The sequence below is a fragment of the Rhipicephalus microplus genome, chromosome 2 (assembly GCF_043290135.1).
Source record: "Rhipicephalus microplus isolate Deutch F79 chromosome 2, USDA_Rmic, whole genome shotgun sequence".
NCBI lineage: Eukaryota > Metazoa > Arthropoda > Arachnida > Ixodida > Ixodidae > Rhipicephalus > Rhipicephalus microplus.
In genome coordinates, this window is record NC_134701.1 from 37,261,035 (window position 1) to 37,273,083 (window position 12,049).

Consider the following 12,049-nt stretch of genomic DNA (forward strand, 5'->3'; position numbering starts at 1 on the left):
CAAATTCTTTTCTCTTGAAGGCCTGAGGTGCTTATTTTTCATTTTTAGACTTATTAATATATAAAGCAAACAAATTGTCAAATCGTAGTGGGAAAGCAGCAGATATTTTCTCGTACGGAACTGCAAAAAGTAGGAATTCACCGAATGATGAAGTTTGAATTAAGGGGCTTTTAACTACACTGAAAAAATTGAGGGCCAACCAAAAAATTGAATTTAGTTTGAAATATCCAAAAGTATGAATTATCGGTAGTCTACCGTAGGTGCCCTGCTGGGACCCGGATATTTATTGTTGGAATTTGTTCAGTCAACGCCAATAGCAGCTTTTTCATAACGCTCAAGCGTTAGTTACTTATGTGTGGTCCCGTCATTCTTAGGTAGATATAAAATGTCTATCACCAGGGGCATATATCCTTCTCGAGCATGTTTCACTGTTTTTTGGAATGTGTTTGTCGACATAGACGAGATTGTCACATTATTGATGTCATGACCAGCAAGTCGTATTCGTGAAACCATCTTACCCTCCCGTACTAATTTTTGTGTTAAGAGATTGTTAATGAGAGCACCCAGACATAGTTGGCTAGATAGATATATAGATAAATAGTTGCCGAAAGTGCTTGTAGTACTTTAGAAAAAAATTAGAAAAAGTGCTGGACCAGATGGTCTTTCTAATGTATTTCTAAACCGTTATGCTGAACAAATAGCAGAATACATGACGAGAATATTCCAAGTGTCATTACAGACGGGGGATGTACCAGAGGATTGGCACAATGCCAGAGTAGTGCCTATCCACAAAAAAGGTGACAAATGCATTGTAGGAAACTATCGACCAGTGTCTGTCACATGTACATCATGCAAGTTTCTTGAGCACATTGTAGCCGGTGAAATTCTTGATTTTTTAACAATGAATAACATTCTGTCTCAGCATCAGCACGGTTTTAGGCGAGGAATGTCGACTGTTACTCAGCTCGTAACTACAGTCCACGAATTCGCAGCAACACTAGACAGATCTGGACAGGTAGATGTGCTCCTACTAGATTTCTGTAAGGCATTCGATAAAGTTTCACATGCGAAGTTGCTTCACAAACTAAGTGTTCTTGGGCTTCCTCAATACCTTGTTAATTGGATTACTGCATATCTGCGAAAAAGATCACAATTTGTAGACATAAATGGCTGTTTATCACCTACTTTGGCAGTTCTGTCTGGAGTACCACAGGGCAGTGTGCTCGGTCCGTTGCTATTTATTATTTTCATAAACGATATAACAGAAATATTACCGGAATCAGTTAGCATAAGGTTATTTGCAGATGACTGCATTATATTCAAAGAAATAAATTCAAATAACGATCACGAAGTTCTCCAGGAATCACTGTTGAAAATAGATCAGTGGTGTGGGGACTCTAAAATGCAATTAAATGCTTCAAAGTCAGTGCTACTCCGCATCTCAAGAAAACAGCAACCAAGCGTATTCGAATACCGCCTAAATCAGTCAGTGATTCCGCAGGTTACGCAATACCGGTATTTAGGCGTCACACTGACCAACGATTTAACGTGGACGGCTCATATAACAGATATTAGCTCCTCGGCGTTTCGTAAACTATGCGTTCTTAGACGCAAAATTAAGGACACGCCTTCTAATATCAAGCTTTTGGCGTATTTAGCGTTAGTAAGGCCAAAACTGGAATACGCATGTGCGCTTTGGGACCCATATACAAAAAAAGACATTCACCAGCTCGAGAGAATTCAAAGGAAAGCAGTTCGCTTTATTTTTGGAAAGTATAGGAGACATGAGGCTATCTCAGAGCTAATGCAGAATAATCAGATTACGCCCCTGGAAACACGTAGGAAGATAGCCCGTTTATTTTTCCTGCAGAGCATTCTGTGCAAAAGGATGAATATAACGCCACCGTCATTTCTAGGGCAGTTAACATCAAGAAGAACGCGTCACACGTTGACCCATGCATTGAAGCCTATATTTGCTCGTACTGTTGCTTTTTATAATAGTTTTTTTCCGAGAACTATATCGGAATGGAATAGTCTACCAGAGTTCGTCGTTCAAGCACACGATTTTCATCACTGTCTAGAGGAATATTTGTTAGTGAATATATGATTCCAGTGTTTTTTTTTTTATTGTCTGATGTGTTGGTTGTTTTATGCGCCTTTTCATTTGCGTCCACTTTGTAACCTTACCTATGAACGCGTTATTGTAGTGCCGCTTGCACATGCAATTGTCGTCTGTCCATTCAACCTTTTTTTGAGTGTGTAAATTCTGGATACGCTTGTTCACGTTGATTTCGGTGATATGTATGCCCCTCCTGCTTTGGGCCGGCACTCGGCCCGCAGTATGATGAAATAAATAAAATAAAATAGTACGCAAAGAAATGCTTCACATTTAATTACGGGGTGCGCGGCGCCCGAACCCACTTTTTTTGCCCAGAAATAATTATGGCAATGCGAAATCTGATGATTTGTCTCCACCAAGGATTGAAAACATGATCATTCGATTTCAAAATGTGGGACTTCCCAATGGTACAAAAGTGCTCGGCACAACGCTGGCCCAAGGTCAGTGGCCAACCTGGCCGACATTGGCCTTAGGTCGGCTGCCGAGGTCTGTTCAGGTATTGGGAACCAGCGCTGGAGTGACAGCGCGCACTTCTCAGCTGCACCCGCAGACGAGAATGCCGGCTGGAAGAGGCGGTGCGTGCGTGCAACGCTGTTAAAAACCAGAGGGCGCTGGCGGTACTGCTGCGTATTCAAGTGCAACAATATATTGTCAGGGTAATAATATCAGTGCAAGTCACAGTGTAGCAAACAGTGGAACAGCTTCGATCGAGCAGCGCGAGTTCGTCGTCGTCTTTCTGCTGACCAAATCCTTTGACACGCACAAGTAATACTGATACTAGCCACACAACAGCCAGAAACTCACTACATGCTCATGTCATTACTCCCCCTCTGGAAAAGCATCAACTCGATGCTTTCAAATGTATGAAGGCAAGAGCAAGTCTTCAGCGTGAGTAATACGGCTTCATCCAAGCCACATGGACGATGTCCGGCTGGGCACCACGACGGGAGGACTGCACGCTGGGCTCTGCTCTAACTTCGTAGTTTACATCGCTGAGGCACTGAAGAACCCGGTGAGGGCCGAAATAACGACGCAAGAGTTTCTCAGAGCGGCCACGTTGGCGAACAGGACTCCAGAGCCATACTTTATCTCCGGGGTGGTAGGTGACTTCTCTATGTGTTGTTGCTGAGAGCGAATGCGCTAGCGTGCTAGTTGTCGAGCTTCTTCGTCGCGCTGCGCATAGTGGTCAGCATTTTCGGTGGTAGTCGTAAATGTGTTGGGTAAGAGCATGGCTTCTAGCATCGTAGTAACTTTGCGGCCGTGAAGCAGGTGGAAAGGTGTAAATCCTGTAGTCTCTTGCACGGCAGTGTAATACGCGAAAGTTACGAAAGGGAGGACACTGTCCCAGTTCCTATGGTCTATGTCGACATGCATGGAAATCATGTCTGTGATGGTCTTATTGAGCCGTTCTGTTAATCCGTTTGTGGATGGTAAGCTGTCGTTCTGTGATGTACGGTGCCACTGAGTGTCATCGCTTCTTCCAGTACTTGGGCAGTGAAGGCCGTGCCTCTGTCTGTTAGAACCACGGCCGGTACACCATGGTGCAGGACGATAGCATGAATGAAAAAAATTAGCGACATAGCTTGCCATAGTGCTCGTCACCGTAGTGCGCCCGAGTGCTCGTGTTTCACAGTAATGGATTAAATAGTCAGTCGCAATTATTATCCAGCGATTCCCCGCTGAAGATTTCGGAAATGGACCTAGCAAGTCCATGCCAACTTGTCGAAATGGTTCTTGGGGTGGCTCCACAAGGTGTAAAAGACCAGCAGGTTTCATGCGCGGAGTTTTGCGATGCTGGTAGTCTCAGCAGGTTTTGACGTAGTGCTTGATGGTACGGGACAGTTTGGGCCAGTAGTACGTGTGGCGGATACGTGCCAGAGTACGTGTGAACCCTAAATGCCCGGAAGATGGTTCGTCATAGCACGCCTTTAGGATGTCTCGCATGACAGATGGTACGGCTAGTCGGGCGATTCGAGCGTTGGGGTCAAAGCTCCGCTTGTACAGGACGTTGTCATGAAGGAAAATGATGAAATCGTGCACCTGAATATTCGTAGTGGCTGTTCAAGCTTGTCTTCGAGATAGTCGATGATCGGGCAAAGTTTTGTGTCATCACGCTGTTTTTGAGCCAAGTTGGAGGCTGTGACGGCCACGAGGGAACTTTCCTCGTCACTTTGGTCAGGAGGAAACGACTCGACTGGGGCACATGATAGGCATTCAGCATCGGTGTGCTTGCACCCTGACTTCTAAGCCACCATAACATCAAATTCTTGTAAGCGGAGACTCCATTGAGCTAGGCAGCCTGAGGGGTCTTTGAGGCGTGTAAGCCAGCACAAAGAATGGTGGTCGGTGACTACATACGGTCACCCGTACAAATACGGTCGGAGCTTGGCTATGGCCCACACGACAGCTAGGCATTCTTTTTTTGTGATGGAATAGTTCATTTCAGCCGATGATAACGTACGACTAGCGTGGGCGATCACTCGCTCGACACCTTCCTGTCATTTCATAAGGACGGCTCTGAGGCCGACATTACTTGCATCTGTATGCACTTCAGTGTCAGCATTTTCGTCGAAATGACCCAAGATTGTAGGAGTCTTGGGTCAAGAAGCAAAAATAGTACGCACAAAGACCCAGAAAACGGCGTACGTCGTGTTTGTTCGTAAGAGTTGAGAAGGCAGCGACAGCCAGTGTTTTCTCGGGGCCTGGGCGAATTCCATCACTGTTGACGACATGGCCGAGAAACTTGAGCTCCTGGTAGTGGAAGTGGCATTTTTCGGGATTGAGCGACAGGCCAGCTGTTCGTAGCGCTTCAAGTACAGCACGAAGACGCTGTAGGTGCTGCTCGAAAGTCGATGAAAAAACAACGACGTCATTTAAATAGACAAGACACGATTGCCACTTGAGACTGGACAAAACTGTGTTCATCATTCGTTGAAAAGTTGCGGGAGCAGAGCACAGTTCAAAAGGAAGCACATTGAATTCGAAGAGCCCGTCAGGAGTAATAAAGGCGCTGTTTCCCCGGTCACACTCATCGACCTCAATTTGCCAGTAACCACTGCGTAGATCTATGGATGAAAAATATCGGGTGTTTCTAAGGCAGTCGAGTGAGTCGTCGATGCGAGGAAGCGGATAAATGTCTCTTTGTCACGGTGTTCAGTTTGCGATAATCAACACAGAAACACAATGTGCCGTCTTTCTTTTTCACCAACACAACCGGTGATGCCCATGGGCTTGTAGATGGCTGAATGATGTCGTCAGCAAGCATTTGTTGTACGCGGTCGTGGATGGCGTCTTGTTCTCTGCGGAAAACTCGAGAAGCATGTTGTCGAATAGGCCTTTTGCTGGGCTCTGTTATGATTCTGTGCTTTGCGACGGGTGTCTGTTTGATTTTGGACATCGTGGCAAAGAAATCACTGAAGGAAAGCAGGAGGGAGCGAAGACTCTCTTGCTGTGGAGTCGACAGTGCGCACTCACATCAAGCTTAACCGGAGACTGTTTATCGTCGCGACGACCAAAAGAGAGTTGCGCGAGTGAGAAGCTGGCTTTCTAGTCTCCAGTTTCTTCGAAGTAAGCGATTACGCACTGTCTCATGAAGTGCTGGTATTCATGACTGAAATTTGTTAGTAGAATTTTCGCAGGCTCTTGTGTCAATTCTATAAGACCACGGGCGATGCATACTTGACGAGACAAGAGCATGGACACATTGCCTTCCACAACTCAGAGAGCCGTTCGGTTGATGTCACTCAGGACGTTAACCAGAACACTGGAATGGGGCGGTAGCATTACTGTATCATTGGATACACCCAACGACACAATACGCAATTCACAATCCTGTGATTGTTCGTATCGTGAAAACATCACCAGCAATTCTCGGAGATTTATACTAGCCCCATATTCTCTAAGGAAGTCTAATCCCAAAAGGACCTGCCTGGAGCATTCTGCAGTACGATGAAAGCCCCGATGAAGGTCGAAGTGCCAATATGTACTCGGGGTAGTGCACCTTCCAACTGGCGTCACTAGATGACTACTCAAGGTACGGAGCTGCGAACCATTCCATGGCGTCACCACTTTTCGGAGAGCAGCCGCGAAGTCACCACTCATAACGGAGTAATTGGCGCCAGTATCCACGATTGCGGTGGTCAAGTGATTGTCGACGGTTATAGAAATATCAGCGGAAATTGCTGCGTCACGTTCAGAAAATTTTGTGACAGAAATATCGGCGCCGTCAACGTGTCGTGGCGGAGCATGTTGGTCAGTTCGGTCAACAGCGGCCCTACCCCTAGAGGCCGCTGGCCTCAGTTTTCCTGGTGTGGGCCAGAACCTGGGGACCTGTTTCGTACACCAGAGAACGTAGCGTAACGACTAGGCGAACCGAGGCGTCGAGGAGAAGGTGAGCGTGGCCGGTGGCTTTGTGCAGGAGGAAGCGGCTGCTGCGCTGCTGGGTATTGCTGAATCTCACGAGGAAGCTCCCGGTTGCTGAGTCGACGCACGTTAGGGTGAAACCCCTGAAGGCCCATCCTGCGACACGCACACCGGCAGTATAGATGGTCCTCTTCACCGCAGTGGCAGCAAAGAGGCCTGTTGTCAGAGGTGTGTCATACGTCAGATTTACAGGTGACTTCACGCGGATCATCATACTGGAAAGCCCTCTCATAGTTATTTGCAGGTGCGAATTGACGGGACGATAGTGAGAAAGTAGAGGGTGGCCGGCGTCTGGTAGAAGGTTGAGGACTCCTCAATGCTTCGGCGTAAGGCAGAGCAGGCACTTCCGCACGCATTGGGAACAATGGGAGATATTATAGACTCCAACCAAAAGTTTGGCGAAACCCGATGGGAGCAATGGTTGGGTCACATTCCTGAGTTCATCGCGAATTATGTCTCCCAGAATCGTCGCACTTGGGTGAGCAGAAGTGGGACGGACTTTTTCGACCTCCTCGCGGATCACGCTCCGCACGACCTCGTGGAGTGCTAATAAGTCCTGTCCACAGGTGAAAGGTGACACCGCCGCAACAGTAGCTTGGCGGTCATACTGTAGAGAGCGCTGCTGAAGTGCCCGTTTCATGGTAGTAGCTTTCAGGATGAACTCATCGACAGTGGTTGGGGGCTTGCGTATGAGTCCAGCAAAAAGTTGCTTCTTGACACCCCACAGGAGGAGTCGAACTTTTTTTGTTTCATCCATCCCTGGGTCAGCGCGCTTGAACAAGCATGACATGTCTTCGACAAACATAGCCATGTTTTCATTTGGCTTCTGAACTCGGCTCTGCAGAGCCTGCTCGGCCTTTTCTTTTCTTTAGGGTTTTCTGAATGCCTGGCATAGCTGTCACTGAAATTCTTGCCAGTTGGTGATAGACGGCTCATGGTCTTCATACCAGATGCGAGCATAGTCTTCAAGTGGGAAATAGACGTAGCGAAGCTTCATGGTGTCTTTCCATTCTTTGGCGGCTGCGACCCGATCGAAGTGGTCTAGCCAGTCATCGACGTCCTCAAATACATCACCATGAATCGGCTTCGGGGTGCGTGCTGTGTGGGCGACGCTTGGGGTGGATGCGAGTTGGTCTACATTGCTCTCTTGCGTCTGACTTGTCGTTGTGGTGGTCATTCTTGCCAAGTACAAGGGACCAAGTTCAAGAAGTAGTCCTAGCAAGCGGCGGCTGAGGCGAAGTGCCAGATTTTCCTCTGGAATTGTTTTAATGGTGGCAGAAGCTTGAAGCAGCTTGAGTTAAAACTAGCGAATTGGGATTGTACCCGGCACCTCCACCAGTTTGTCACGGTAATAAAATTGGTGCAAGTCACAGTGTAGCAAACAGCGGAACAGCTTCGAATGAGCAACGCAAGTTCGTCGTCCTCTTTCTGCCGACCAAATCCTTCGACACGCACAAGTAATGATGGCACTAGCCACGCAACAACCAGAAACCCACGTGTCAATATAAAGAGAGAGAGGACGTATTGAGAAAAGGGAAAACTTAGGAACAGGGGGCGGCGTTGCATCCAATCAGTCAGGCGAGCGAAATTCTGCTCTTGCTCTGCTTTTTAGTGCTCTCGGGCTAGTTTCTAAACCGAATGACGCGTATCTGCTATATTTGTTTGATAGTGAAGACTGCTACTAGTAGAATCCAGGGCCAAACATGATGATTGATATGTGGGGTTTAACGTCCCAAAACCACCATATGATTATGAGAGACGCCGTAGTGGAGGGCTCCGGAAATTTCGACCACCTGGGGTTTTTTAACGTGCACCCAAATCTGAGCACACGGGCCTACAACATTTCCGCCTCCATCGGAAATGCAGCCGCCGCAGCCGGGATTCGAACCCGCGACCTGCGGGTCAGCAGCCGAGTACCTTAGCCACTAGACCACCGCGGCGGGGCAAATCCAGGGCCAAACAGTCGAGTTTAAACAGCGTTTAGCCGGAAATAAAACGAGCGTATTATGCAACATATGGTATATGGAAACTTTTTTTTTATCTGGCCCGCTGAACGTTGAGTCGTTCACTTCAGGACTAACAATGTTTCCATCTATCTAGTGGGGGTCATTGCATCCATCTATCTGACCCCCACTATCGAACTCCATCTGATGACACCGCGTGAAGTGAATGATACGATAGGCAGGTAGTGTTTTTTTTTTTTTTTTAATTGCGTGTAAAGGAAAGCTGCCTTGTCCACAAGACTTGTGCGGAGCCACATTCCCCTACGCCTCTGAGCTGTTATAAAAGATACTCTTGTGGTGAACCAGGTTCTCATTATGAACAAAGACAGGGTTCTCATTACGAACAAAGCAGTGGACTGCTCGAAGCATAGCTTTCTGGAATCAGCCAATGCAGTAAGCGTTTTTTTTTTTTTTTTTCACTTTCTGCCGTCAATAAGTAACATCGGAATTTATGCCTAGCTAGGGAAGTATCAAATGTGCTCAATTTTCACTCGTTTAGTTTGCCTAACACACAGTTTCAGTTTTCACGTTTGCCTGTGTCGGCCAAAATGAAGGTGTCTGTTCAACATCGATAATTGCTAGGCTTTCATATGCCAAACAAGATATCATTTTGAGGCGCACTGTAATGTGCATAACAAAAATGTGACCACTTAGGGTTCTCCAATACGCAGATACATCTTGGTTCACGGGTATTCTTATTCTATTTCACTCCCATCGAAATGCGGCCGCCGTGGTCGCTAGTCTATCCTATGCCCTCAAGAATAGCAGCTCTACACCACACTCACTATGCTGCCACGGTAGTGCTTTTTATGTGAGAGTAGCCTTCGGACAAAGTTTTTTCTAAACCACGGTGCAGTATTAGTGGTGCAATGGTTTTCGAGCTGTTTGTTCCAAAATACAGCACGGCAGCGGCGCACGTGCATGCTCTCGGAGTGGTACACTGTGGCCGGTCGTCTGTGCGCGAGCAGCTGAGTTGTGTCACTACTCTCCGCCAGGTGCTCTTTTTTGGCGCGCCACCTATCTAGCGCTCGTCCCCCATGGGGATTGACAATAGCCTCACGATGGCCGATGTTATGGCCACCGACGAAGGGCGGGCCTCATTGGCCGAGCTGGCCAAGAGTTGTAACTGAACATACGAACAGCGCAACTTAGAAGTAGTTACAGTGTAATTACGGAAGCAAAGATACAAGAATAGAAAAGAGCGCTGACTTTCAATAACGGTTTAATATCGGAGTGGTGTACATATATAGGCAAAAAAAAAGAGGAAAATGGGCACGCGCAGAAGGGTGCAGTTTAGAATTACTGCGAAACAATATCAGCAATACTCTTGTCTCTTGTTGATTGAACAAATGCCTAGCTTAAAAATGATCAAGATACGCAATCTCTTTCTTCAATAGCACAACTCGTGGGGAACTTACACATATACCGTCAAACTTGCTTATGTGATAGACTTCAATTATCTCACGCGTGGCCTGTGAGTGGTGCTTGCCTATTACCTCGCAACGCTCAAAGGGGGCACGCACCCGCAGTCTCGGCAGTGGATTCCAAAGTGTCCTTGGATCACATTGTGCAGATCCCTAGCCAAGATGGCATCTCATGCGTTCTCGCAATAATGGAACATTCTTACGGTTCAAATGACGACGAAGTGGTACCACCTCGCCGTTATCGTCATTGGGGCGCGTCCGCTTCACGATCCACTCATCTGCACTGCCGGTGTCTTGATCCATGTCTCCATTTTTGGCCTCACTAGACCCCGCTCATCAAGGACTCCCTCGCTGACGCGGCCACTCAACTGACTGGTGTGGGCTGCTCCCTTCCTAATGTGATGAGGGGAAGCTGCAAGCCTACTAGGAACTGCTGGGCAGGATGCGGCAAGTCCGGGCAGCCTCACTCAAGACCATCTCCGAGGTCGACAGCCACTTCACGAGCTCTTCGTGCCGACATTTTTCAGAACAGGGTGGTCATGCTGCTCCCGCGGCGGTAGCGACGCTCATTTCTCACGTCTTCACAGCTCGGCGTCCCTACACACAGTACCAGCTCATACTCTGGAATTTTTCTTCTCTGCTCGGGTCACATGCCACTAGCTTTTCTCTGACCAGTCTCTGGCGTCTACAGAGCTGATGCTCGTGCACTCGAATGACTCTCCTCTTCTTGTGCGCCGTCGTCTCTAGCCACTCTACCGACATCTCTAGCCACTTTCCAATCTTTTATTTTTCTCTCAATCTTTACCTCTCTCTCCATCCCTTTTAATCCCTCCTTATCTTTTCCCTTGTGAGCTACTGCTGAGGTGCCACACTGTGATGCTGACAGTTGCTAGGCAAACTTTTATTTTCAGTTATCCTATTTACTACCTCCCCCTGCACATCATATACGTATTTTGCATTGCACAAGGAGTTATGCACTTATTTGTTAATGCTGCCTTGCAGTGAAGGTGAATGTTTTGCACCTTGAGCACAGAACTCATTGTGCGATCACACATGTGGGTATATACATGTATATAGATGGTGGTTTTTTTTTATTTTTAATGAAATGACTGAGTGCTTGATTTAATTTCTGTGTTCATTCTTTGTCATGGATTACCATAAAGTAGCTGTTCAACGTTACATGCACGTTTCATAAGATTCATATTAGTTCTTTTTTTCTTTCATATTTCTGTTATTGTTTTCTTCATGTATGCTGTACCTGTCTTCTAGCACGTTGTGTTTGTCATAATCATTGTTACAGAATGCTCAGAATTACGGAAAAGTAATAGCTCATTGCTCCTTCTTGCCTCCGCATGCTGTCAAGCTGTCTGTGACAGCGTATTGACTGGTTGACCCTGAACTTGTGGGCTGCTAATAAAATGAATTCTTGTTATAGAAAACTAAAACATTTTTTCTAATTCCCCAAATATTCCAAATTATGCTGCTCAAAACTACTTTTAAAAGCACTCTGAATTGTGGGTACGCTTTTGCCTGTGTGTGCAGGGCTTAAGCGGTGCATGCGCCACAGCCGTCGAGGGCGTCACGCTGGGGGGGATGATTCCATAGGGACCACTCCTGTGCTCAGCGCTGAGGATGCTTCACTGGCAGCCGAAGTGCTGAAGGTGCTTTACAACCTCACCTGTGGTCTTGACAAGTTCCATGTGGAAGAGGCATGCTACATTCTTAATTTTTCTAAAATCAATCTCTGTTATGCTGATGTGCATACTGCTGCAGTTTTTTGGCAAGCAAGCACCATAGCTACTCGTGTGGGTGATGCATCAGCAGGAATTTATCGCTGGTTCTATTTTCTGCAATGCCTGTTGAAAGCTTTTAGTATCTCATGTATAATCCATAAAAGATCAATTTTCATACCAGAAACAGCTGATAGCTTACCAGCACTCAGGGTTAAGCACCCAGCATCACTGATTTAAAAGTGGTGCTTACAGATACATATGTGACCGGCATAATTTCAAGGGTTGTATATCTGTATGCTTGCTGACCCTGGCTTTTTTTAGTATGACGCCAAGATGTGTGCGTTAAAT

General features: G+C 46.8%; 1 protein-coding gene across 5 annotated transcripts in view; it reads left to right on the plus strand.

Moving 5' to 3' along the window:
* ric8a (ric8 guanine nucleotide exchange factor A) overlaps positions 1–12,049 on the plus strand; it is a 401,642-nt gene that overhangs the window by 243,302 nt on the left and 146,291 nt on the right. For all 5 annotated transcript variants that reach the window (XM_075886381.1, XM_075886380.1, XM_075886383.1 and 2 more), the window contains one exon: positions 11,511–11,677. In XM_075886381.1, the coding sequence (XP_075742496.1) occupies positions 11,511–11,677 (167 nt within the window). The remainder of the gene's footprint in view (positions 1–11,510; positions 11,678–12,049) is intronic.